At 40.8% G+C, this 25,350-nt stretch overlaps 1 protein-coding gene across 1 annotated transcript; it reads right to left on the reverse strand.

Moving 5' to 3' along the window:
• Window positions 1–9,292: 9,292 nt before the first annotated feature.
• Window positions 9,293–10,021, reverse strand: LOC140674471 (uncharacterized). Its single transcript, XM_072908060.1, has one exon. The coding sequence runs from the start codon at window positions 10,019–10,021 to the stop codon at window positions 9,293–9,295; it is 729 nt and encodes a 242-aa protein (XP_072764161.1).
• Window positions 10,022–25,350: the final 15,329 nt, after the last annotated feature.

The raw sequence follows: 25,350 nt of genomic DNA on the forward strand, positions 1-25,350 counted from the left end.
AGAAAATTAAATAAGAATTAAATAGAAAGAGAAATTAAGAAAGAAAAATAAGACGTGACCAACAAGAAAGCAAGTCACGGTCAAGCTGAATAAGCATTACGACATCCGAGCACGGAGCACATCCCGTGCTTCGACCCGGAAAACCTCATCCTTCCACCCTCGAAATTAAAGCGATATATAAACCGATCGCGAGACTCATTGCGGTCGCTCGTAAGAAAGTAGCTAATAAGAGAGCCGCGCGTAAATAAGTTATCGACCTATCGATACGGTTCGTCTACACGACGACCGAATACGCGAATTAACAGTAGTGAAAATAAGTGTAACGGTACGACCGAAATATATTCTCTTACTAAACTAGTACAGAGTGCGTTTATTTGCTGCCTGAGTTCCAACTCTTTGGGCGAATATCCCAGAAGACCCTATCCTCACGGCACGGGCACAACATTAATTGATGACAGCGGTGGGATACGCCAGCACAAGTAACGCAAGGGAAATAAAGGACGTCGTGACCAAACACACCCACTACAACGGAGAAGACAACCAGGAAACTTCCTGAACACCCGGTACGCTGAGACGACAGCCGGACTGCAACCTGAGAAGACACCGATCTACCTCAAACAGCGAGAGCGAGCAATCAAATAACGTGCGGTTCATCATACTAATGTAAGTCGAACGAACAATTTATTATTGTAACGCGTGAATGTCGGAGGGACGAAACGAACGACCAAATAATAGAGCGAACGCATCGTGGCTACACAGCGGATCGGCGGAAAGAGCCATAGCCAATAGTTTAATAAGCTCGAAAAGAATAGCAGAAACCGTGCTTAGAGACATTAGTAATAAAGTGCGTAGACATTTAGAGGCATATTACTCAAGCGAAAGTTCTCCCGAAAGCGAACCCGGAGCGAACGTATTAGCAGAATGCGAACTCCCAGTCAACGAAATAGATCGTAGCATAATCGCGAATCAAGACGGTCAGTTATCCGACGCCGAGTCAGCGATAAGCACACCAAGCCGTGTGACACACCGACGCGAATTTTCATTAACGTCCTACGACTCCAGCATTTTTAATCCGGAATTAGAATACCGCGAGAGAAGAAACATGATCCGAACACTTCCGGCAGCTCAACCGAACGTCACTGCCGTCGAGGTCGATAGGGAAATCGAACGCTTACACAACGAGATAAGCGAGGAATCGGCGGAACCACATGCACAGAGACACGTCGAACCGAGACCCGGAACAAGCGGTACAAACGATAATAGTAGAGAGATGATACAAATGCTGATGCAGGAAATTCGGAACTTACACCTTGAAATCGATTATATTCGCGAAAGACAGGAAACGCGAAATAACAGAAGCCTAACGCCAACAAATCACAGACGCGAAGTTGAAGAAGATTACTCGCCCGACGATGTACGATACCGTCGAGGACGCGGAAGTTTACCCTTGAAAGAAGCACGAAGCCTAATACCAGAATTCGACGGATCGCTAAATAAACTACAAGAATTTTTAAGCGCGACAACATACGCGGTCGAAAATATTGACCCATTAGATGAAGTCACTCTGTTAGGTGCCGTACTATGTACCAAATTAAAAGGCAGAGCGATGCTAGATTTTCAGACGCGAAAGATCCGAAATTTTGTACAATTAAAACAAAAACAAGAAGCGCGCTATGCTAGTAGAAAGAGCATGACACATTTGCAAATAGAATTCAATACGCTAAAACAGAAAACCGACGAAAGCGCGAGGACATACGGACTTCGAACAGACAAACTAGTAATAGAGCTATAAGAGTCGATGCTAGATGGACAAAATTATGCGACGGAGCACAAGCGGATAATCTTTAAAATAATACAGCAGCAAGCCTTAGAGAATTTTCAAATCGGATTACACGACGACATTAAAACCGTGGTACGTTCTCGAGGATACATGACACTGCAAGAAGCGATATCAGCCGCGAGCGCGGAAGAGAAGGTTAAGGGATCGGCATGTGCCGGCGCAAGACCAAAGAATGCTACAACGCCCGTGTATAATCATGATAATAAAAGAACTGCACAATGCCAGAAATGCGGAAAAATGGGGCATTACGGACGAGAATGCCGGACGAGTCGATACGCGACGCGATTTTCATTACCAAAACCGGAGCGACCTTCGCGCGTGAATACCGTGGATAAATATTGCAACCATTGCAAAAGAACCGGACATAGGCAAGAAGAATGCTGGATATTACACGAACGACCGTATAAGGACCAGCCTAATCGTACAAAACGAAATCAACCACGGAAAATTAAAAATCGGTATAACGATGAAAGAAGAAAAAAGAGATCTGATTCCACTCGAAGTAGCGACGAGGAGGAGAAAGAAGATAAGAAACAACGTCGACCTGCCGCCGAGTATCACGTATCACACGTAAGACGAACGCCTCACTCACACACAGGCCTAGACTTAGTTGCATTTCCCATGCGAGAGGCAAAAGGAAGAAAAATAAATTTATTATGCGATACGGGAGCAGCCATTTCTCTTATCAAAGTGAGAAATCTAAAAGGAGAAACGATGATAACCGAAGACAAAATAACCCTCACGGGCGTGACGGGACACCAGGTATATACCATTGGACGAATAAATGCGACGATAAAGTTGCGAGATGAAAAAATAAAACATAGATTTTATGTCGTAAAAAACGATTTTCCGATTGAGTACGAAGGAATAATAGGAATAGATTTTCTCAAAAAACAATGAGCGATATGCAATTACTCAACGAAACAGCTAAAAATCGAACGAAATATCCTGAGACTATACCCTTATCAAAAGATCACATTACAGCCTCGGAGCGAGACGATAATACAAGTGGCAACGACAATCAACATGATGGGAGTAACCCGAGCAGAGGAAATAATACCAGGTGTATTTATAGGGAATTGCCTAGTCAAACCCGAAAAATTTTTATGCCCTGCGAGCGTAATGAATACAAGCGAAAACGAAGTCGAAATTACAATGCCACAGATAACAGTTGAGAAAATTGAAGCCGAAGACGCAATGGAGATAAATCTCGCACAGTTGACAACGGCGGAGAAAAAGCCTGCGACGGACCGAGAAAATATTAGAAGAGCTCCGTACCGGACATCTAAATAAGGAAGAGGAAAAAGCGATAAGAGATATTTGCGAGGAATACAGCGACGTGTTCCACACCGACGGAGAGCCACTCACATGTACGAACGCGGTGACACATCAAATTGCAACACGAGCAGATAGCGCACCGGCTAACGTACGACCATATCGACTCCCAGGAAAACAAAAGACGGAAGTCAATCGACAAATGCAAGAGATGCTGAATAATGGAATAATTAGGGCAAGCGTGAGTCAATGGAACACACCTTTAATAGTCGTTCCGAAGAAATTAGATGCATCCGGAAAACAAAAATTTAGAGTGGTGGTAGACTTTCGAAAATTGAACGACCTAACAATAGGCGACTCATTCCCTTTACCGAATATTATGGACATATTGGATCAATTAGAGAACGCAAAATATTTTACTACCCTCGACCTGGCATCAGGATATCACCAGATCGAGATGGAAGAAAGTGACAAAAGTAAAACAGCGTTTTCCACGCCATACGGACACTACGAATTTAACAGAATGCCGTTTGGATTGAAAAACGCCCCCGCCACATTCCAGCGATTAATGAACGCCGTGTTAAGCGGATTGTAAGGAATAAAGTGTCTAGTTTATTTAGACGATATTGTAATTTTTGGAACTAGTCTAAAGGAACACAATAAAAGATTAATCAAAGTATTAAAAAGATTACGGGAAAATCGACTAAAATTACAGCTCAACAAATGTGAATTTCTGAGAAAGGAAGTAACATATCTCGGACACATAATTACGGAGAACGGAATATCACCCGACCCAACCAAATTAAAAGCTGTAAAAAATTTTTCGACGCCAAAAAAGGTCAAGGATGTACAAGCATTTACAGGATTGGCCGGATATTATTGGAAATTTATTGAAAATTTTTCCAAGATAGCGAAACCACTCACAAAATTAACCAAGAAAGAAAACAGATTCGAGTGGACGCAAGCGCAACAGAACGCCTTTGAATTACTAAAAGAAAAACTAACGACAGCATCGGTACTGAAGTACCCATATTTTACGAAAGAATTTATAGTGACGACAAATGCATCCGACTATGCAATTGGAGTCATATTATCGCAAGGACAGATAGGACAAGATCGACCCGTAGCGTACGCGAGTCGAGTACTAACAAAGGCAGAACAGAATTACAGTACGACAGAGAAAGAGTTACTCGCTATAGTATGGGCCGTTAAACATTTTCGACCATACTTATATAGAACCAAATTCATGGTCGTGACGGACCACAAATCGTTAGTGTGGTTATTTAATGTCACTGACCCCGGATCTCGATTGACCCGATAGAGACTTAAATTAGAAGAATACGATTATGTAATAATACATAAAGCCGGAACAGCGAATAGAAATGCTGACGCGCTGAATCGACACGTAGCGGATATCAATGCGATTAAAGAGGAAGAGGCACGCGACACGAGAACAAGGCAAGAATACACGGAAGATGAGAAACAAAAGATATTATACAAATACCATGACGCCCCCCTAGGAGGACATTAAGGAATCGAACGAGCGATAAATCGAATTCGACTAATGCATAATTGGAAAGGAATAACAAAAAACGTCGAAAATTATATAACGAAATGCGAACTATGCCAACGAAATAAACTGTTAAGAAAAAATAAGGCACCGTTAATAATCACGGATACTGCCAATAAGCCATTCGGAAAATGTGCACTAGATATAGTCAGACCACTAACAACTACAAATACTGGAAACAAGTATATCTTAACCTTCTAAAATAATTTAACAAAATTTAGTAAAGCGATACCAATAGCGAACCAAGAAGCCGCAACAATCGCAAAAGAATTTACAACGAAAATAATATTCGAGCACGGTATTCCAGAAAAAATACTAACCGACCAAGGAACAAATTTTCTAAGCGAGATGTTTAAGAATACTTGCAAATTGTTAAAAATCGAAAAGATACAAACAAGAGCGTATCATCCAGAGAGCAACGGAGCGCTAGAAAGATCACATCGTACACTAGCCGAGTATTTACGACACTATATCAACGCAAATCAAACCGACTGGGACGAATGGATCCCACACGCAATGTTCACGTATAATACTACCCCACATACAGCGACAGGATTCACACCGTTCGAACTAATTTATTGGACACAGAGCAACCCTACCGACAACTCTATCGCAGCCGTCAAAATCTACATATACGTACGAAGACTACGCAAGCGAACTGCGAGAAAAGTTACGCGCAATGCAACAAGTCGCAAAGGAACACCTACGCAACGAAAAAATAAAAGCGAAGGAAAATTACGACAAGAAGAACGCGAAACTACATTCAAAGTAGGAGAGAAAGTCCTGCTACACGACGAAACGGTTCGTAGAGGGCGATCAAAAAAGTTAGATTCCTTATGGCTCGGACCCTATCTAATTATTGAGAAGAATTCGAACGTAAACTATACGATAAAAATGGGAAGAAGAACGATATGCGTATACGTAAACCGATTGAAAGCGTTCATCGAAAACTAGGATAGTAGACGGCGACGCGCGTAGAGGAAGGCGATAGAGAAGCGAAGAAGAGTAAATGTAAATAAAATAAATCCTACCTTAAAAGGGACGAGCGTGGCCACGGCTGCGAACGGGACGATAAAGTCTCCCGTAATACCTGAAGGCACCCCGGTCCCAAATGTGGCGACCGCGCCTTGACAGCCACCACCGGTGAGGAGGCACTGAGGAAAACGGCGCGTTCGGGATAGGCTCAAACACCACCTCAGAAATACTAGACACCAGTCGCGGAACAAAACTGCGGGAAAAGTGGTCTTCTGCGGGCTCTTCGCGAGAAATAAGATCACCACTGTCACGCACAACCTGCTGGTCACTCGAAAAGTGTACTTCACCTGCGTTAGGAGCCATGAATACAACCGAACAGAAGGAAGACAACGCGGATAAACTGCACGGGATCGCGACTGAAGACTAACTAAGAGCAAGGAAAGAACAGCGAACGCAGCCACATATACAAAAGCGCAACGCGAATAAAGAATGCACGAAACATTCTAAGAAAGCGCAGTGATATAATATGATACTATTTATATTACAGGAGTCTAATTACTTGGAGCACAGTCAGGACAGAAAAAGTTGACACCGATGAAGCCTGGGAGATAGAAAGATTCTCAGGAACCAGGCATATATTTCGAGAAGATAGGAAAAATCAATCAAGTAGAGTCCACATGGAAAATGGTAATCAAAACGGACATTTCCGCAATAGAGCACCGACAAGAGCAGTTAGCAGGATACATGGCGCAAACGAGAGCGTTATGCTATGACAAACCTCTGGAAGAAAAAATGAAAAGAACTTGCAGCCTCTTACTGCAACTGACAGAACAAGAATACGAAAAATCAGTAACTCTATTAACACGTTTAAGAACGACCTATCAGTTAGCAAAGAAAACAAGGAGAGGACTCGTAGATGGACTAGGAACCATAACCAAAACGCTATTCGGCACGATGGCTGCCGACGACGAAAAAGTAATCAACGAACAATTGAAAATGCTAGAAGGAAATCAACAAACACTACAGCATGCGTTGAAGAATCAAATTAAAGTGTTAAACGCAACCATTGCACACGTAGAAGAATCAGAGAAAATAATACAGGATAATGAAAACAAGTTTTTAAATGTGACAGAGAAAATGCGACAAAGCTGGATACAAATGAAAACAGGATTCGGACGCAGAGAAGAGATGGACGAACATTTCATCGTATGAAACGCGATCATCAGAAGATTAATAACGGATATTACCGATATCGTAACGCATTTAAATAGCGCGAAAAGCGGAATAATAAACATAAGAATACTACCGATCGAAACCATAATAAATAATCTTAAGGAAATCGCAACACAAATACCGCAAGGAACGCACTTTCCGTTCAACATTGCCCCAGAAACTTGGGGCGAGATCGAGAAATTTATAAAAATAAGCGCATACTACGATAGTATAGGAATAATTACGATAGTAAGATTTCCATTAAAATAAGGTAAAGAAAATTTACCGTTAGTAAATTTTCTTTTCCCAAAGGGGGAAGGATGTCGTAACCCGATACCCTTACCTGGAAAGAAAAAGTAAATACATAAAATTAAGAAATAAGAAACTAAAATCAAGCAAGCAAAGCAAAGCATTAAAAGAATTAAATAAGAAAATTAAATAAGAATTAAATAGAAAGATTAAGAAAGAAAAATAAGACGTGACCAACAAGAAAGCAAGTCACGGTCAAGCTGAATAAGCATTACGACATCCGAGCACGGAGCACGTCCCGCGCCCGACCCGGAAAACCTCATCTTTCCACCCTCGAAATTAAAGCGATATATAAACCGATCGCGAGACCCATCGCGGTCGCTCGTAAGAAAGTAGCTAATAAGAGAGCCGCGCGTAAATAAGTTATCGACCTATCAACACGGTTCATCTACACGACGACCGAATACGCGAATAACAGTAGTGAAGATAAGTGTAACGGTACGACCGAAATATATTCTCTTACTAAACTAGTACGGAGTGCGTTTATTTGCTGCCTGAGTTCCAACTCTTTGGGCGAATATCCCAGAAGACCCTATCCTCACGGCACGGGCACAACAGTTGTGTAAAAATACACATCTCGTGAATGAAAAATTTAAACAATTTTGTAACGTTTCGCAACGTAACAATATTACTAATGTAAATGATGCTGTGAAAGCGATTCGCGAGAGTGACGCGTTCGATAGCGGATCACTCGTAGATTGCGAATTGTTGGCGTGTGCTATAAATGATATACTTTATGATACTTGTAACAAATAAAAAATAAAAATTATTATTATAATTAATGTTTCTCTTCACACTATTTTATTCTACGACTTTTCCTCCTCCTCGCGCTATCTTAGCCTCAGTCAAACAAAGACGTTTACCTCTCATAAGATCATATGCATAGTCTATTTAGAAAGAGATGAGATATGGGATCTCGTGTTATATGTTTGAAATAAATGCGCGTGGCGCGTGGTTAGTTTTTTCTCTACGCTTTAAGAAGAAGTTTATTACAGCTCGTGTCGCGAGTAAATCTATGAATTGTGCTTGTGTCGCGAGTAAATCTGTGCATTGTGCTTGTGTCTTCCGAATATGGATGAAAATAATGGTGATGATTATTTAATGATCATTTCTGACGAAGAGGAATCGGACATTGAAGTGCCACTCTTAGAACTATCTAGTGATGATGATGAAAATAATGACAATGTTGGAAATATCGGTTTAGATGATATTGAAAATAATTGTGATAATAATATGGACAATTCTGACGAAGAGGAATCGGACATTGAAGTACCACCCTTAGAGGACAGTGACTATGAGAGTGACGAAAGTGTTTTCGAGGAAAGAATCTATCGTGAGTAGTAATGGGGCAGGTATGGTCCGTCAAAACAAACCCCTACCACCGCGCCCTCGGGCACCGTGGGGGGTGTCTGGTATTTTCCTCCACCACCACCAGGACTGACAGGAAAAAAAAGTGGTGGTTGGAGGGGGAAGGGTTCGCGCTCAGGTAAGAAAAATTTATTTTTTGGAAAAATTTTCTGGTTTTCTCGGGACTTAAACCTGGGTCCTTCGTATTGCTGATCCTTCTTCTGGTGTGCTGAGCTAAATAATAACTTACTAGAATAAAGGTTAGATAAGGTATTTATGTTACGTAGTAGGGCAGGTATGGCTCTTGGGGCGATATCGGTTACGATAACGGTGGTGGGACGGAAAAGCGCTTTGGCGTTCTGCACGTGGGGCAGGTATGGTCCGTCAAAACAAATGACGTCATATGGTAGTTGACCATGTATAACGTCATGCCTGTGAAAATGAAAAAAAAGATAATAACACAGGAACGTGCAGGTTCTGTCAAACGCGATGGTATGACGCAACGAAAGAAATAGTATTATCGGTGTCTTATATTACGCTGAGCGCCTATTGTTGAAAGAAGTTGCGGAACATCCACTTTCAACAATAAAAGTAACGGAACTACTTATATGTAAAATGGGAAAGAGGTGTGGGTGAAAGAATTCGACAATAGATTTAAATGTACAAATATGTAACGTTTATATTTAAAATTTTTTACAAAATTAAAATTATTCAAGAAGTTTTTACAAAATGAATAATTGAAGAAAATATTCCTGGGATAATGATTACAATTTTCGTTTTGTTACTATCATATGTACAATTTGATTGAGGTAAAGCGAGATTATTTCTAAAAATGTTATTTTAAAGTATATATCGAGAAATGATAAATCTTTTAGCTGAATGCGAACGTTACGTTCTATTTCCTTGCTATTACTATTGATCAGAAGTTTTATAATACTGCTATTAATATTACTATTGATAGGAAGATTTATCTTTATTTCGTTCATTAGATATCGTGCACATTCGTTGACACTGTTGGAAATTAAATTTAGTTGATTCAAACGAGCGTTTACACATCCAACTATATTTTCCAGTCCCAGAAAGGTTGCTCTCTGCATTACTATCGCAACGCTGTAAGTTTTCCGTTTCTTCGGTGTAGGTCCGTTTGCGTTCGTATCCTCGATGTTTTCGGAAAGAAGATCTTCTTGCACGTTTTCGCGATACGCTACTAGCACAGCTCTAGCACCATATGCGGTAGTAAAATTTATAATTATTTTGTCGATGATAATCGTACTCTGTTTAATTTTATCACTGTTTAAGTACAAAGATATCTGTTCCATATTTTCTTGAAATTTCTGCCACGATTCCATATCGAAGCAAATTCCTTCAGCGCTATGAGATGATAATTTAACAATCGGTAGAAAATCCAGTTCCTCTTCATCCGACGCCATAAGGCCCACATGAATTTTCTTTGTATAGGATGAGTTCAGGTCATATGTTGTAGATAACAACATACGTTGCAGTTCGATTTTTCCCACGAAATTGCATTCTGACTTAGAAGCGCTGACTGAATACAAGGATTTCTTGAAATTTCCTTACAATTGTCCATGATAGCTGCTTCTGCGTAGAAAATCGAAGTTCGAATAATCACGCTCAGAATACAAACAAAAACAACGAACTTTTACAGTTGAACTTGCTAGTTTGGATGGCAGGAAACGACTGAACTTAATTTTCCCGAATACTTAAATTAGAAAGATGAAATAGAAAAGTGGTGGGGAAAATGCGCGCGCAAAATAATAAAAAATTATATGTGTATGGAATTTTAAATCAATTTAAAAAATAGATTATAAAAATGTACGTTACCCTCCGTAGCTTGCCTGTGTCGCGTCTAAAGTTCAGAGAATAATATTTTTATAACGTAGTTTTACAAAAATCATGAAAAATATAATAAAAGAAAATTTTATATATATATATATATATATATATATATATATATAAAATTGTATTCAATATAAATTTAGAGAAAGAATTTCTAAAAAGTGCCAAAAAAAAAAAAACTTTGCGTCACATATAAAAGTTATAAAAAAAAAGATATTTATTTATTGCTTGTTGGTTTTTCCAAAATTTTTTCATGACATATTTCTTATAGCTAGCCGCCGGGAAAATAAAGAAAATAATAAAAATTACTTCGCGTAACAAAAAAAAAAAAAAAAAAAAAAGGAATAAGCGTTTATTGCTAGTTGGTTTTTCCGAAATTTTTTTCACGATATATTTCTTATAAATAGTCAGCGAGAAAATAAAGAAAATAATAAAGATTACTTCACGTAACAAAAAAGGAATATTCGTTTATTACCGTACGTAATAAGAAAAGAAATGTAAACGTGGGAAATAGATTATTTCCAAAACTTTCTTTGAACTTACCGTTAATCCATCATTAAAGAAGAAAATATAATAATAAAACATTCTTTCGAAAGTTTTGCATTGTATTGTCTTATCGCATTTTGTTTAACAATCCGACTAATGCAAAATCAAAGAATTTTCCCCTCTTCCTAAAGAGGCGTTTTCTTTAAAATGTATAAATATGGTTCTCCGTATTGGAAAAAGTATATTTCAAGTTCCAAATTTGAATTTTATCCATCACGCGAGTTACAGTGCAAATAATTAATTATCATGTCGAATCTTAAAAACGTTGTAGAAATTTGCCTTTCACTGGCACAGAGTTTATGCGGCCAGAAATTTGATAAATTGTTATCGGGATTAACAAGCGACGACGAAAAAAATTATAGCGTCTTCGGAAAGTTCGCTGGCGAGTGTCCTAGCGTGGTGCTCACGGTATTATTCCGCTTAGGGCATTTTTGCAATTTTCGCGAACTTTTGAATATCGCCGGAGAAGTTATCGAATCGCGGATCTGTTTTGGTTAGGAAGAGAGCGATGCTGGTGGGCACATAGAATTTCTTCGGCTGCATTTTCATCGATTTCTCCAGAATTCGAATGGTAAGTTTTTATTTTTACTTTTATCGGGTTTAAAATTATAAAAATATGTTATTTAAATCAAACAATTTTTAGACTCAACGCGCCCGATCGCGATCGCGAGAGTCGAAGGAAATCGTCACCCTCGAATAAACGAAGATCGAACCGGTAGATTAAGTTTATGCAGGAGACATCAAGCAGACACGTCGTCAGAGGCGGGACCTTCACGTAAGTTTTAACACATATTTTATAGCGTTGGTGAAAAACAATATTATTTTTCAAATTTCAAAATATCGTACATTTCAGGACGGGCTCGCATAGTGTTAACTCCAAAACCTCCTGTTATCGATTTAACGGAGGGGGAAGAGAATGACACTGAGGAACCGCTTTCCGGAGAAGTTAGCTCGATTGACGAATTGGTCATATTCTCCCAGATTGCAAGTAAGTAAAAAATATTACATCGAATAAAAAAAAATAGTGCGAAAGATTTTTTAAACAAGAGAAATAATACAATATTTGTTAGATTACATCGCAGCAAACGAAGAAGTACGGAATGAAGACCTGATGGAGGAAAATGAAGAGTCAGAAATAGAATCGGGCGAAATGACTGAGGAAGAAGTAAAAGAAGAAGAAGAAGAAGAAGAAGAAGAAGAAGAAGAAATGAGAGAAAAGGAAGAAGAAATGAGAGAAGAGGAAGAAGAAGCGGAAGACGAGGAGGAGGAAGAAGAAGAAAATGATATAAATGACGTGTCCATGATAGAAGAAGGTAATAACGTAACACATTCTTTAGTTCTTCTCTTACGTTTAAATTTTATTTTAATTGAAAAAATTTTACTAGGAAACTTTTATTCAACAACTATCGTCTCTGACATTTCATACACGCCGGTGTACGATCCCTAAAGATATACCGATGTAACGAAAAGTTAAAGGGAGAAGATTAAAACGAGTAAGTTAACTTAACATAAATAATAACGTAACAATTTTACATTATTAACAAAATTTAAACGTAAGAGAAAAATATTTTACGAAATATTTCATCAAAATAATTTAATTATTCTTATTTTTCACAGTACAAATCGGGGGTGGAAGAAGCGGCGAAATACAACGTCAACAACATCAACATCAACAAGTACGCGTAGGAGAAAAAGAAAATCACTCACATGCAGATGAGGAAACACTTGACGCTGTGGAAAACGAGCCCGATAGAAGAGAAGAGGAGGGTATATATACTGGCGATCAGGTAGAAAATAATTTTAGAAGTATTGTATTATTATCGGAAAACGTGCGCCAATTTAGAAATTTCGGTATAGAGGGACGCGAAATTAGTTTTCGTATCCGACCCGTACCCGAGGGGGCTAATGTATATAACTGGCTAGAGAACGCGTTTCGGGAACTTCACACGTACGTAACGCGTTCGTGTTTACCAGGTGATTACGTCGGGATGACTTTTGATTCCGGAAATTTTACGCGTGGACCCGCAGGTATATCGTTCCGACCATTTCGCGACTTGACTTACGAGAATATTTGGAATCTTGTAAGTTCGTTAGCGCAAAGTTGCGACGGTCATGATATAGCTCTAGCGTTTAATATCCGCGTTTCTAAAGTTACTCCTCCTCAGGGACGCGGACGTAACGCTCTTACACGGGATATTATTGTTAAGCGTTCGATTTTAACGATTTCCAATTCGGACAATTTATGTCTCCCTCGTGCGCTTGTATCCGCTTAAATTTTTAACGAGTGTGGAAATTTGCGCACGGGAGAGTTACATGAAAAATGGAACGCAGTGAGACGACAAAACTCTGTGTTACAACGCGACTTAGCGTTGCAACTTACGAGGAATGCAGGTGACACGATTCCTGAGAAAGGAAGCGGAATTCCCGAAATTGAACGCTTTCAACAATATCTCGCCGGGGATAATATTGCTATAGTGATATATAATATTGTTACTTTTGGTCGGGGCGGTAAACCGTTGTACAACGGAGTTGAATTCTTAGCCTCTCTACAGAGAGAGACAAGTACGTGCTTAAATATATTATTTCATCCGGACATAAAGCATTTCGACGTAATTTTAAATTTAAGGGCCGCCGCGGGTGGGCGAGGATACTGCGTTCCGTGTAATTTAAGTTATCGCTCCGATAAGGGGGAGCATCGATGCTCTAACAAATGTCCGCGATGTAACGCGATGCCGCCGTGCGAGCAAACAGACACGCCACATATTAGGTGCGATAATTGTGGACGGGGATTTTTTAATCGTGAGTGCTTGGAGCGTCACCGTGCGCGGAAATCATACGATAGAAAATCGCAAAAAAGCGTTTGCGAAATTGTACGATTTTGTAACGATTGCAGCCGGTTAATTCAAAGAAATAAACAACACGAATGCGACATGGCTTATTGTGCCGTGTGTCATTCTTTACAATCGCTGAACCACCTTTGTTATATGTTACCTATTCGGCGCGGCGATAATTCCAATCCTTATTGTGCGGAATTTATCAAAGAGAATGGGGAGCAACAACAACGGAGGAACGGCGGCGAAAATAATTGTATACCCGCACGTAAAAAAAGCCGCGTAGCATTCGTGTTTTACGACTTTGAGACAAGGCAAGACGAAACGCTCCAAGATATCACGAATGTAAAAATTCACGTGCCTATGCTCTGCGTCGCTCATCAAATTTGCGAATCATGCGCGGAAATAAATGAAACCTCGGTGCGATGTCGTTTGTGCGGGATTCGGGAATATGTATTTCATCGTAATCCTGTACAGGAATTTGTAGATTTTGTAACGCGTCTAACAAAATATTTTAAACAAATAATTTGTATCGTACATAACGCTAAATCGTTTGATGCTCAATTTATTTTATATCATATCGTGGAAAACCGTATCTCGTTAGAGCCGCAAGTAATTTTAAACGGAACGAAAATAGTTGTATTAACGGTGGGACGTACAAAATTTATCGATAGTGTTGTTGTGCCTCCGCGAAGGGGCACGGGATTTGTCGGGATCGTTTTGGGAATGGCGGAGATGCGTCGGGCGGTTTCCCCTTTTTTTTGTATTACGCTTTTCTTTTAAATGTAATCTTTTTATTCTACTAATTTCACAACTTGTATAATCCTTTTATATCTCGCGAAAATATATGACAGTTTAATTAAAGTCAATGGTGTGATATTTTGTCACTGCTCCCAGCGAACGTTATACTACTCGCGCTTGCTATCGGTTAGAGTGAGAGAGCGATATCTCTCGTATACACCGTCGTACAGGTAGTCTGATACGCGTCGGCTTATCTCAGGTGCGCGTATATCTCTTAGTCATGCGTGTATGACTCTGTTGAATCTGGTCAATAGCTGCTCGTGGCGATTATTACTCGTTCGGTTCTAATTAACGACTGCCCGTCGCTTCATCGCGGCGGGTGCTGAGCTTCCCTCCGAACTGCATGGTTTTTCGGAGGGGGTCCCTTAGCAACATGACCAAATATGGTTATGTTGCTGAATTCGCGTTTTAGTGCAGGCGAGGAAGTTCAAAGTCGAATTTCCTCGTTTGTACTTTTAGCAATTCGGCAACACCTTTCCGGTGCGTTTCCGAGAGCGCTTTCCGGTTTCGCGTTCGCGCTCGGTCTCGGGCGCGCGTGGCTCGCTGCGTCAGCGGCTCGCGCGATTATCGCTTCGCTCGCGATGCATTCCTGCATCCATATAATTATATATATGTATATATTTATTAAATCTGTAGCCTTTTCTGGGCTATAACACCCCTCCCCTGTTGGAAAAGAAAACGGAGGTACAACGTTTTCTGTTTTAGTTATCTATATATATATATACTATATGTTTTCTTTTATATTATTTTCTTATTCTAGTTTACAATTTTGTTTGTTTTCGCGTTTACAATATTTAAATATAATCGTTTTTCTTATCTAAAATCGCGTGCTTAGGCTACGTTTTAATATTGGTTTCGGGAGTCGATCGATCGGTTCGGATCGCTCCTCGTCGTATATCCTAATTAATGGTCGCTTTCTTCTTTTATTTTTGTTTCTTATGACTATGTAAAGTGCAATTAATATTGTTATTATTGTTATCGTGATTGTTCCGCTTGTCGCCATTGAATATACGAATTGTTTTTTCGCGAAGAAATTTTGTTCGTTACTTTTTAAATTGTTGTCTATTTCTTCTAGTTGTAATTTTAATTTTGTCAGTTCCATTCGGTGTTGACCTATGTCTTGTATCGTGTCGTTATCGTGTGTTATCGTGTTGCGTTCTCGTACCAGTGTCAAGTTATATTCAAGCAGGTACGTTTCTATCTCCGTTTCATAGATTGTTTGCTTCGTCTGTATAGTCATGTCTGGAGTTATTAATTTGCATTTTCCCTTCAGCGTAATTTTTCCAGTGTTTTTAATCACTGTTTTGTATTCTTGTCGTTTGTCGTATTGTATTGTTAATTGTTGTTCTGTAGCAGTCGAGTAGAGCCATGTTTGTGGCTGTTGTAATGCGATCCATGTGGTACGCATTGATATATTGTATTTCGTCTTACAGTTACGTTGACGCTGCTGTGTATAAATTTGTATTTCGCATGGTGCATTTAAATTTACTCTATATGTCGGTGTCGCATGCTCACATGTGTATTGTGAGTTAATGTTAATACAATTTTTTAAATCTTTTTCTGTTACTATAACGTATGTTAGTTTTTCTTTGTCTATCGCAATTATTTTATTGTTAATTTCTGTTACTGCGAATATATTGTTATAACTGAATACAGGTAATGCGATTACATTCATTATGGTATAGCTCGGTTACGTAATTAATGGGAAGATTAGAATGGTATAAATAATTGCTTTATCGCTGAATGCGCTTATTTTCGCGTATTTTTCTATAGTAAGCCAATCTTCGGTGTGTACTGGAAAAGGAAAGTACAGTCCTTGTGGCAACTGCTGTGTTGCTTCCTTTAAATGTGTTATTATGCTATCTATCGGTGTTAATCTCGGATGCATTGCTCCGTTTTTTGTATATGTTAGATATTCTATAATGTTATCCGCGTCGCGTATTAATTCTGCTATTACTGCGGTAATTATGGTAAAGTGTTCGTTTATCTCGCTGCGTTCGATATACTCAGTTACTCGTTTCTGTAAGAGGTATTCGTTACGTTGTATTGTATTTTCGATTTTATCAATATGCCCGATAGTCGTATTTATTATTTTAATTTGATTTTGTACGGCATGCTGTATTGTTTTTTGACTGTTTTCTAATATGTTAAGTTGTTTGTTAATTCGTTTTTCATCGTTAACGTCCATTGTGCCAAATAAAGACTTTGATAAGGAACCTATTCCGTCTATGAGTCCTCGTCGTTTATTTGTCTGTTTTTTGTATATCGTTTTAATTTGTATTATGACATTTTTTAAATATTTTGCTTCTCTTTTTGTTAGAATGTCTAGGTTCACACATGTATCTCGAAGATAATGAGTGTGAAATTTCATAGTTTCGCATAATCTTTCGGTCTGTTTTAAATATTCGTTTATTTGCTCATACCTTTCGTCTAAGTTTGATAAGTCTAATTTTATTACTAGTTTCCAGTTTTCTTTTGCGTAGTGGGTTTGTCCGATTTCTTCGAAGAATAATCCTGGGTTATGTTTAAATTCTTGTATCTGGTATGAGAGATTCGTTTCGTCGTCTTTCGTGTGACCTTTGCTGATCCAGCAGGCGAATGTCCTGTAATATTATATTATATTTCATTTTATTATATTTTATCTCTTGAGTGTCGCTCGCCTTCTCTGACTTCGCGGGGTTCGCGCTAATCCAGCGGGTGATACACCGGTAATATTATAATGTGGGTTTAGTCTCTCAACGACTTTTAATTGAGGTGGATCTCGCGGTTTCATTAGTAAGATGCTGCGCTTTTTGTTGCATTGGGGGTTGCTAATATGTCGCGAGTGTGATGGGTATCGGGATGGTATTCATCCCGATATCTGCTGCGATTGTGTCAGGGGTCGCCTACCGGTGGTGGGTTTACCGCCGCGCGGGCACGGAGCGCCGTTCTCCGGAGTTCCCGGGTCGCGGGGGGCACATTGTCCCTCCGCGTTACATTTACTACACCCGGTGTGAGGTTTGTGCGGGCAGTGGTGCCCGCCCTGGACCCTATGCATCCCGTCCGCGTGGAGATGATGAAGGTCCACGATCAATTCGACTTCTTCGAGTTGAGATGTCGCCGGGGGGAGGAGGAGGAGGACTAGGACACGGATCCTTGAAGAAGGTGAGTACTAGTTTTCTATATATGGCTTAAGCTTGTTTGCGTGTAAGCGGGTGCTTTTCCTTCCTTTCTTCACCGTGTAGTTGATATTCGAATGCTTTTCGATTATTATGTACGGTCCGATCCATAGAGATTCGAGTTTTTTCGATCTTCCGCGTCGTAGCGTTTCATCATAAATGAGTACTTTATCGCCGATTTTGAACTTTGTTTCTTTTGCGGTTCGATCGTAGTGTTCCTTCGATTTCAGTTTTTTCTCTGTGAGACTATCTCTTGCAACTTGATTCGTGGCGCGTAGTCTTTCTTTTAGTTCTTGCGCGTAATCGTCATAGTTGTATGTCGGTTGTGGTGGTTTCGTTAATGCTGTCGGTATTTCGGCTTGGTGTCCGTATACTAGCTCGAAGGGCGTGTATCCTGTAGCTGTATGTGGCGTAGTGTTGTAAGTGAACATCGCGAACGGAATCCATTCGTCCCAATCAGTCTGATCATTATTAATATAATGTCGTAGATATTCTGTTAATGTTCTGTGCGATCGTTCTAACGCGCCGTTACTTTCAGGGTGATACGCGGTCGTCTGAATTTTATTTATTTTTAATAATTTACACGTATTTTTAAATATTTCGCTTAAAAAATTTGTGCCTTGATCGGTTAAAATTTTTTCCGGTATTCTGTATTCTAAAATTATTTTCGTGGTAAATTCTTTACTCACGGTGTTCGCTTCTTGATTTGGTATCGGTATTGCTTTACTAAATTTTGTCAAACTATCTTGAAAAGTTAGTAAGTATTTATTTCCGGTATTAGTTATCGTTAATGGACCGACTATATCTAACGCATATTTTTCGAACGGTTTACTCGGTGTATCGGTGATAACGAGGGGTGCTTTAAATCGTCGCGATAATTTATTTTTTTGGCAAGTGTCACATTTTTTAATGTATCGCTCGACGTCTTTCGTTAACCCGGTCCAATTGTGCGTGAGGCGAATTCTGTTTATCGTCCTCTCGATACCTTGGTGTCCTCCTGTGGGTGCATCATGATATTCATATAATATTTGTTTCTTTTCTTCTGCGCTATAGGCACGTGTCGCATCGTTGCTATCTTTCTCGTCCTCTTCTTTATCTCTTTCCTCGCTGCTGATATCGTCCATCTCTTCGTCTTCAGCGGTGAGAATCTTTTCTCTCTCTTGCTCGTCGTCGTCTCGCGTTACGTTGCGGCTTAGTGCATCGGCGTTCGCGTTCGCACGTCCGGCCTTATGTATTATCTCATAGTCGTACTCTTCTAATTTTATTCGCCATCGAATTAATCGTGATCCTGGATCGTTCACGTTAAATAACCATAGAGGTTTGTGATCTGTGATGACCTTAAATTGTGTTCCGTACACGTAGGGTCTGAAATGCTTTACAGCCCATACAATAGCTAATAGTTCCTTTTCGGTAGTGCTATAGTTCTGTTCCGCGCGGTTCAGTACTCGGCTAGCGTAAGCTATCGGTCGGTCGCTGCCTATCTTTCCTTGCGATAAGACCGCTCCGATCGCGTAGTTGGATGCGTCTGTAGTTATATTAAATTGTTCAGCGAAATCTGGATATTTTAATACGGGTGCCGTTATTAATTTATTTTTAAGTACTTCGAAAGCATTTTGTTGCTCTGCGGTCCACACAAATTTTTCGGTTTTCTTTGTCAATTTCGTTAATGGTTTAGCTATTTTCGAGAAATCTTTTATGAATCTTCGATAGTAACCGGCTAGACCTATAAATGATTGGATATCTTTCACCTTTTTTGGCGTCGGGAAATCTCTTACCGCTGTTAGTTTAGACGGGTCAGGAGATATTCCATGTTCCGATATTATATGGCCCAGGTACATTACTTCTTTGCGTAGGAATTCGCATTTATCCGGCTGTAATTTTAAATTATTAGTTCGAAGTCGTTGCAGCACTTCCTTGAGTCGCTTGTTATGATCTTCGAGGCTTGCTCCGTAAATGACGATGTCGTCTAGATAGACCAGGCATTTGAGTCCTTGTATTCCTGTCAATACAGAGTTCATTAATCTCTGAAATGTCGCCGGTGCGTTTTTCAATCCAAAAGGCATTCGGTTGAACTCGTAATGTCCATACGGAGTTGAAAAGGCAGTTTTAGGCTTGTCCTTTTCGGCCATTGGTATTTGATGATATCCAGATGCTAGATCTAATGTTGTGAAGTATTTTGCGTTTCCCAGCTGGTCCAGTATATCCGTAATATTAGGCAGAGGGAAGGAATCGCCGATCGTCAAGTCGTTGAGCTTTCGAAAGTCTATAACTATTCGAAGTTTCGGTTTACCTGATACGTCGGTCTTTTTTGGTACTACTAATAGCGGAGCATTCCATTGACTCGCGCTGGTACGAATTATTCCGTCTTCCAACATCTGTTGCACTTGTTTATTTACTTCCGTCTTGTGTTTCTCCGGAAGGCGATACGGTCTTACATTTACCGTTGAGGCGTCTACGCGCGTATTTATCTCGTGTGCTACCGTCGCAGTGCACGACAGTGGTTCTCCATTCAGGTGAAATATGTCGCTATATTCATCACAAATCCTTGAGAGTGCCTGTCGTTCTTCAGAGTTGAGATGCTGTGTTCGCAACAATTGTCAAATGCGCTCGTTACGCGGGGTATTTTTATCGTCCGTCCCCACGGCTATTGTATAGATACCGTGCGGGTTATCTTTATCGATGTCGTCTATTGTTACAACGGGTGTACGTATCTCAATAGTCTCGTCTGTTGTGTTGATAACGCTGATTGGGCAGAGAAAGTTTTTCGGTTCTACTAGACATCTTCCTATATATATTCCAGGGGCTGTTTCTTTCGCGCGTATTATTCCCGTTTCGTTTCGATTAGTCGCGGCTTGCACGATGGTTTCACTGCGTGGTTTCAAGATAATTTTATTATATGGTTGCATCTTGAGTACATCCGTACCGATTTTTAACTCTTTATTTTTGTAATCGCAGGATACCTTTTGCTTCCTTAGGAAATCGATTCCTAGTATCCCGTCGTATTCCATGGGGAAGTCGTCTTTTACTACGTAAATTGCATGTTTAATGTCTTGTCCGGTTAGATTAATTGTTGCATGCATCTTCCCTATTGTATATACTTTGTGTCCGGTTATTCCTATTAACGCTAATTTTTTATTGTATATCAATGTTTCGCCTTTTAAATGCTTTACTTTTATTAGTGATATGGTCGCACCGGAATCGTATAGCATGTTTATGCGCCCTGTCTTCGTTTCGCGTATGGGCATTGTTACGACGTCGAGTCCTTGTTTATCTCGCGTCTGTCGTACGTGTGTCACCTGATATTCCAGCGCGCGCTTTGCCTTGCTATCGCTTCTTTCTTCTTCGTCGTTACTACGCTCGGAGTCGGAACTCTTTCCTCGCGTCTTATAACGCGTTCTTTTTGAATTAATTTGAATATCGCTCGATTTATTCGCGTTGTTCGGGTTTTTTCGAGCCTGTGGTTCTCCTTGCGGTCGGCCGTTTAAAGACCAACACTCGTCGCGATTATGTCCGCGCATTTTACAATGCTTGCAAAATTTTTCTACCACATTGACGCGTGGTCTTTCGGGTTTCGGCAGAGCGTATCTGCTCGTTCGACAATCTCGTCCATAATGTCTTATCTTGCCGCATTTAAAACACGTTGCATTAGTATCTCGAGGCGGTCGCGAGTAATTCGAGTCGAGTTTATTTTTATTTTGATAACTGTTTGTTTTCGCTCCCATCGGCTTGATAAGTTTTTCTTCCGAGCTCGCGCCGTTTATCGCCTCTTGCAATGTCGAGAAGCGTTGTGACCGTACGAGTACTTTCAAGTCGTCGCGTAGTCTGATTTGGTAATTAATTAACGCTTGGTCTCTGATAGTTTGCTGAATCGTGCGTTTTTGTTCTAGAGTATGCTCTTTTCCTTCGGTCATAGAGTCATATAATTTCATAGCTACTAGATCGACACGCTGTCCGAACGCGTAGGCGGTTTCGCTTGTTTTTTGTTTTAATGAATTAAATTCGACTTGCAAGTGGGTCGTGCTTTGTTTCGTTTGATAACAAGCTTCGAGTTGCGTCCGAAATTCATCGAAAGTGCGTATATCACGCGTTTCAAAATCTTGTCGCGCTCTTCCGCGTAACTTTGTATATAATATCGCTTGCATAAGAGATTCTTCTACCGGACTTGTATTTTGTATCGCGTATGTGCATGAATTCAAAAAATCTTGCAACTTGTGTCGCGACATTCCGTCAAATTCCGGAATCATTTGTCTCGCTTCCTTTAACGTCAGGAAACTTGGTGCCATACTACGTCGGTTTCTAATGTCGCGATCGGTCCGTCCGTAATATATGCTTTCGGCAAGTTCTTCTCGACGGCTTGTATTTTGATCGCGTTGCTGTAGTTGAGCTACTTGCTCTGTTAAGCATTGTATTGCATAGCGCATTTCTCTTAACATGGCAGACGTAGAGTCGTTTGTCGATTCTTCTCGCGGTTGTACCGGTTGATTAATTGTTCGTCGCAATCGTGCGATCTCGTCGTCTACCGCGTCATTAGACACGTTTGCGGACGTAGACGCGCGGGGATTTTGAGCTTCTGCCATCTCGCGCGTTCGTGCGTAGATTTCTTCGGGATCAAAAATCTCGCTCTCGTAAGATGTCAATGAAAATTCTCGCCGAAGTGATACCTGGCTTGGAGTTCGACTAAGATACGGTCTCGTTCGTCTGGTTGAGTCGTGTAAATCGTCAGTGGGGTCAGTCGGATTATTTTCAACAAGACTCGCGTCGAAACTCGTAAATAGAAATTCGCGTTCTGTTATAACATTGCTCGGTAGCTCTGTGTCACTATCACTCGAGTATCGAGTTTCGAGGTTCCGTCGGACACTATCGCGTATGTCTCGGAGCGCTTCTACGGCTACACTCGCGGGACTTAATTCGCAATATTTTATAGCTCGATTTGCTCGTTCGCTAAGCAACCACGACTTATTTGCTATCGGTTTCGGTACGTTTCTCCCTTCCGACATTCACGCAAATTTAATTAAAATTAATTTGGTTCGGACTTACAGTAGTAGTATCGCTCGCATATTCGCTCGCTGTCTCGGTTTCGCTGACGTTGCGTCCTTTGCTCGGCGGCTGATAAGGCTGGTGGTCGCGTTCCGGCGGCGATGCGTCGTCGATGGAGTTGTCGTAGGTCGGGCGGCTTGGCGGCTCGCGTCCGTGCTCCAATCCTGCGATGCTCTGTTTATCTCGTAGTCCGTAGTCGTCTGCTCTGCATGTAGTTTTTCCTTGGCTTTTTGTTATCCGTCAGTGTTTGCTAACTTTCTGACGTGCCTGCCTGTTTAAGCACTTTTTATTTTATTGCAAGTCTTGCACGACGGTCGGGGTGCCAACTCCGTGACATCCACCGGGGGTGTTCCCTGGATCCCACCGCTGCCACCAAAATTGTTGTGCCTCCGCGAAGGGGCACGGGATTTGTCGGGATCGTTTTGGGAATGGCGGAGATGCGTCGGGCGGTTTCCCCTTTTTTTTTGTATTACGCTTTTCTTTTAAATGTAATCTTTTTATTCTACTAATTTCACAACTTGTATAATCCTTTTATATCTCGCGAAAATATATGACAGTTTAATTAAAGTCAATGGTGTGATATTTTGTCACTGCTCCCAGCGAACGTTATACTACTCGCGCTTGCTATCGGTTAGAGTGAGAGAGCGATATCTCTCGTATACACCGTCGTACAGGTAGTCTGATACGCGTCGGCTTATCTCAGGTGCGCGTATATCTCTTAGTCATGCGTGTATGACTCTGTTGAATCTGGTCAATAGCTGCTCGTGGCGATTATTACTCGTTCGGTTCTAATTAACGACTGCCCGTCGCTTCATCGCGGCGGGTGCTGAGCTTCCCTCCGAACTGCATGGTTTTTCGGAGGGGGTCCCTTAGCAACATGACCAAATATGGTTATGTTGCTGAATTCGCGTTTTAGTGCAGGCGAGGAAGTTCAAAGTCGAATTTCCTCGTTTGCACTTTTAGCAATTCGGCAACACCTTTCCGGTGCGTTTCCGAGAGCGCTTTCCGGTTTCGCGTTCGCGCTCGGTCTCGGGCGCGCGTGGCTCGCTGCATCAGCGGCTCGCGCGATTATCGCTTCGCTCGCGATGCATTCCTGCATCCATATAATTATATATATGTATATATATATATTTATTAAATCTGTAGCCTTTTCTGGGGCTATAACAGTGTTAATTATATGCCGATGCGTTTATTTGAATTATCCAAGGCTTTCGGTCTGACGGATATTTCGAATAAAGGTATTTTTCCTCACTTATTTAATACTATCGATAATCAATCTTATGTCGGTCAACTGCCCGATGTACAATATTATTCACCTGATTCCATGCTGGTGAAAGAACGCAAAAAATTTTTGGCATGGCACTCGGAGATGACGCGTGCGAACTACGTGTTTGATTTTCAACGCGAAATATTGGATTACTGCCGTAATGACGTAGATATTCTTAGACAAGCATGCATGGCTTTTAGAAAGACCTTTTTACAGCGCGGGGATGTGTGTCCATTCGAGGAATGTACAACTATTGCTTCTACGTGCATGAGAGTATTCAGAAAAAACTTTTTGCGAGAAAGAGAGATAGGTGTTATTCCTGCGGGCGGTTACAGACATGTAAATATTCAGTCGCGCAAAGCTCTACAATGGTTAGTGTGGAAGAAGCGTGAGTTCGGTCATCGCATTATCCACGCAAGACGAAACAGGGAATATCGTTTACCCGACGGCACGCTTGTCGATGGGTACTACGAGTCTGTGGAAAACGGAATAACGCAATATTACGTGTTACAGTTTCACGGATGTTTCTGGCATGGTTGTCCGAGATGTTTTCGAGTCAATCGCGATAAACCGCTTTTGTCAGATCATACAGATACAAACGATTTACGTTATGAGCATACCGTCGCAACGACATCGCGTCTTCGAACACGGGGATACAGGGTGATAGAGAAATGGGAGTGCGACTTTGATCACGATATAAATGTAAATGTTGAGATGCGTGAATATTTACAACATCATCAAATGTTAGACAACGAACCGCTCGATCCTCGACACTCCTTCTACGGAGGGCGCACGGAAAATATTGTGACGCGCTACGAGATTACGGGAGAAGATACGATACGTTGATGTATGTTCACTGTACCCGTATGTGTTGAAAACCGGTGCTTTTCCGATCGAGCATCCAACGGTATACGTAGGCGAGGAATGCGCGGAATTAATCGGAATATCGCCGGGATATAATTTCGACTCGGTCGAAGGAATCGTTCGTTGCATAGTACTCCCTCCCCGCAATCTTTTTCACCCTGTATTACCCTATCGCGTGCAAGGTAAATTATTATTCGCGTTGTATCGTGCTTGTTGCGAAACATTTTCTCAATCCACGTGCGCTCATAAACCTTTCGAACGCGAATTCGAAGGTACATGAATATCGTGTGAATTAAAGAAAGCTATTGAGAAAAGTTATTTTGTGACAGAGGTTAGTGAGATTTGGCAGTATAATGTCACTCGTTATAATCACACCACGCGCCAGGGAGGTCTATTCGCCAGATATATAAACACATTTTTACAATTAAAGCAGGAGGCTAGTGGTTGGCCGAGCGAATGCA

The sequence above is a fragment of the Anoplolepis gracilipes genome, chromosome 1 (genome assembly GCF_047496725.1).
Source record: "Anoplolepis gracilipes chromosome 1, ASM4749672v1, whole genome shotgun sequence".
In the NCBI taxonomy this organism is placed as follows: Eukaryota; Metazoa; Arthropoda; class Insecta; order Hymenoptera; family Formicidae; genus Anoplolepis; species Anoplolepis gracilipes.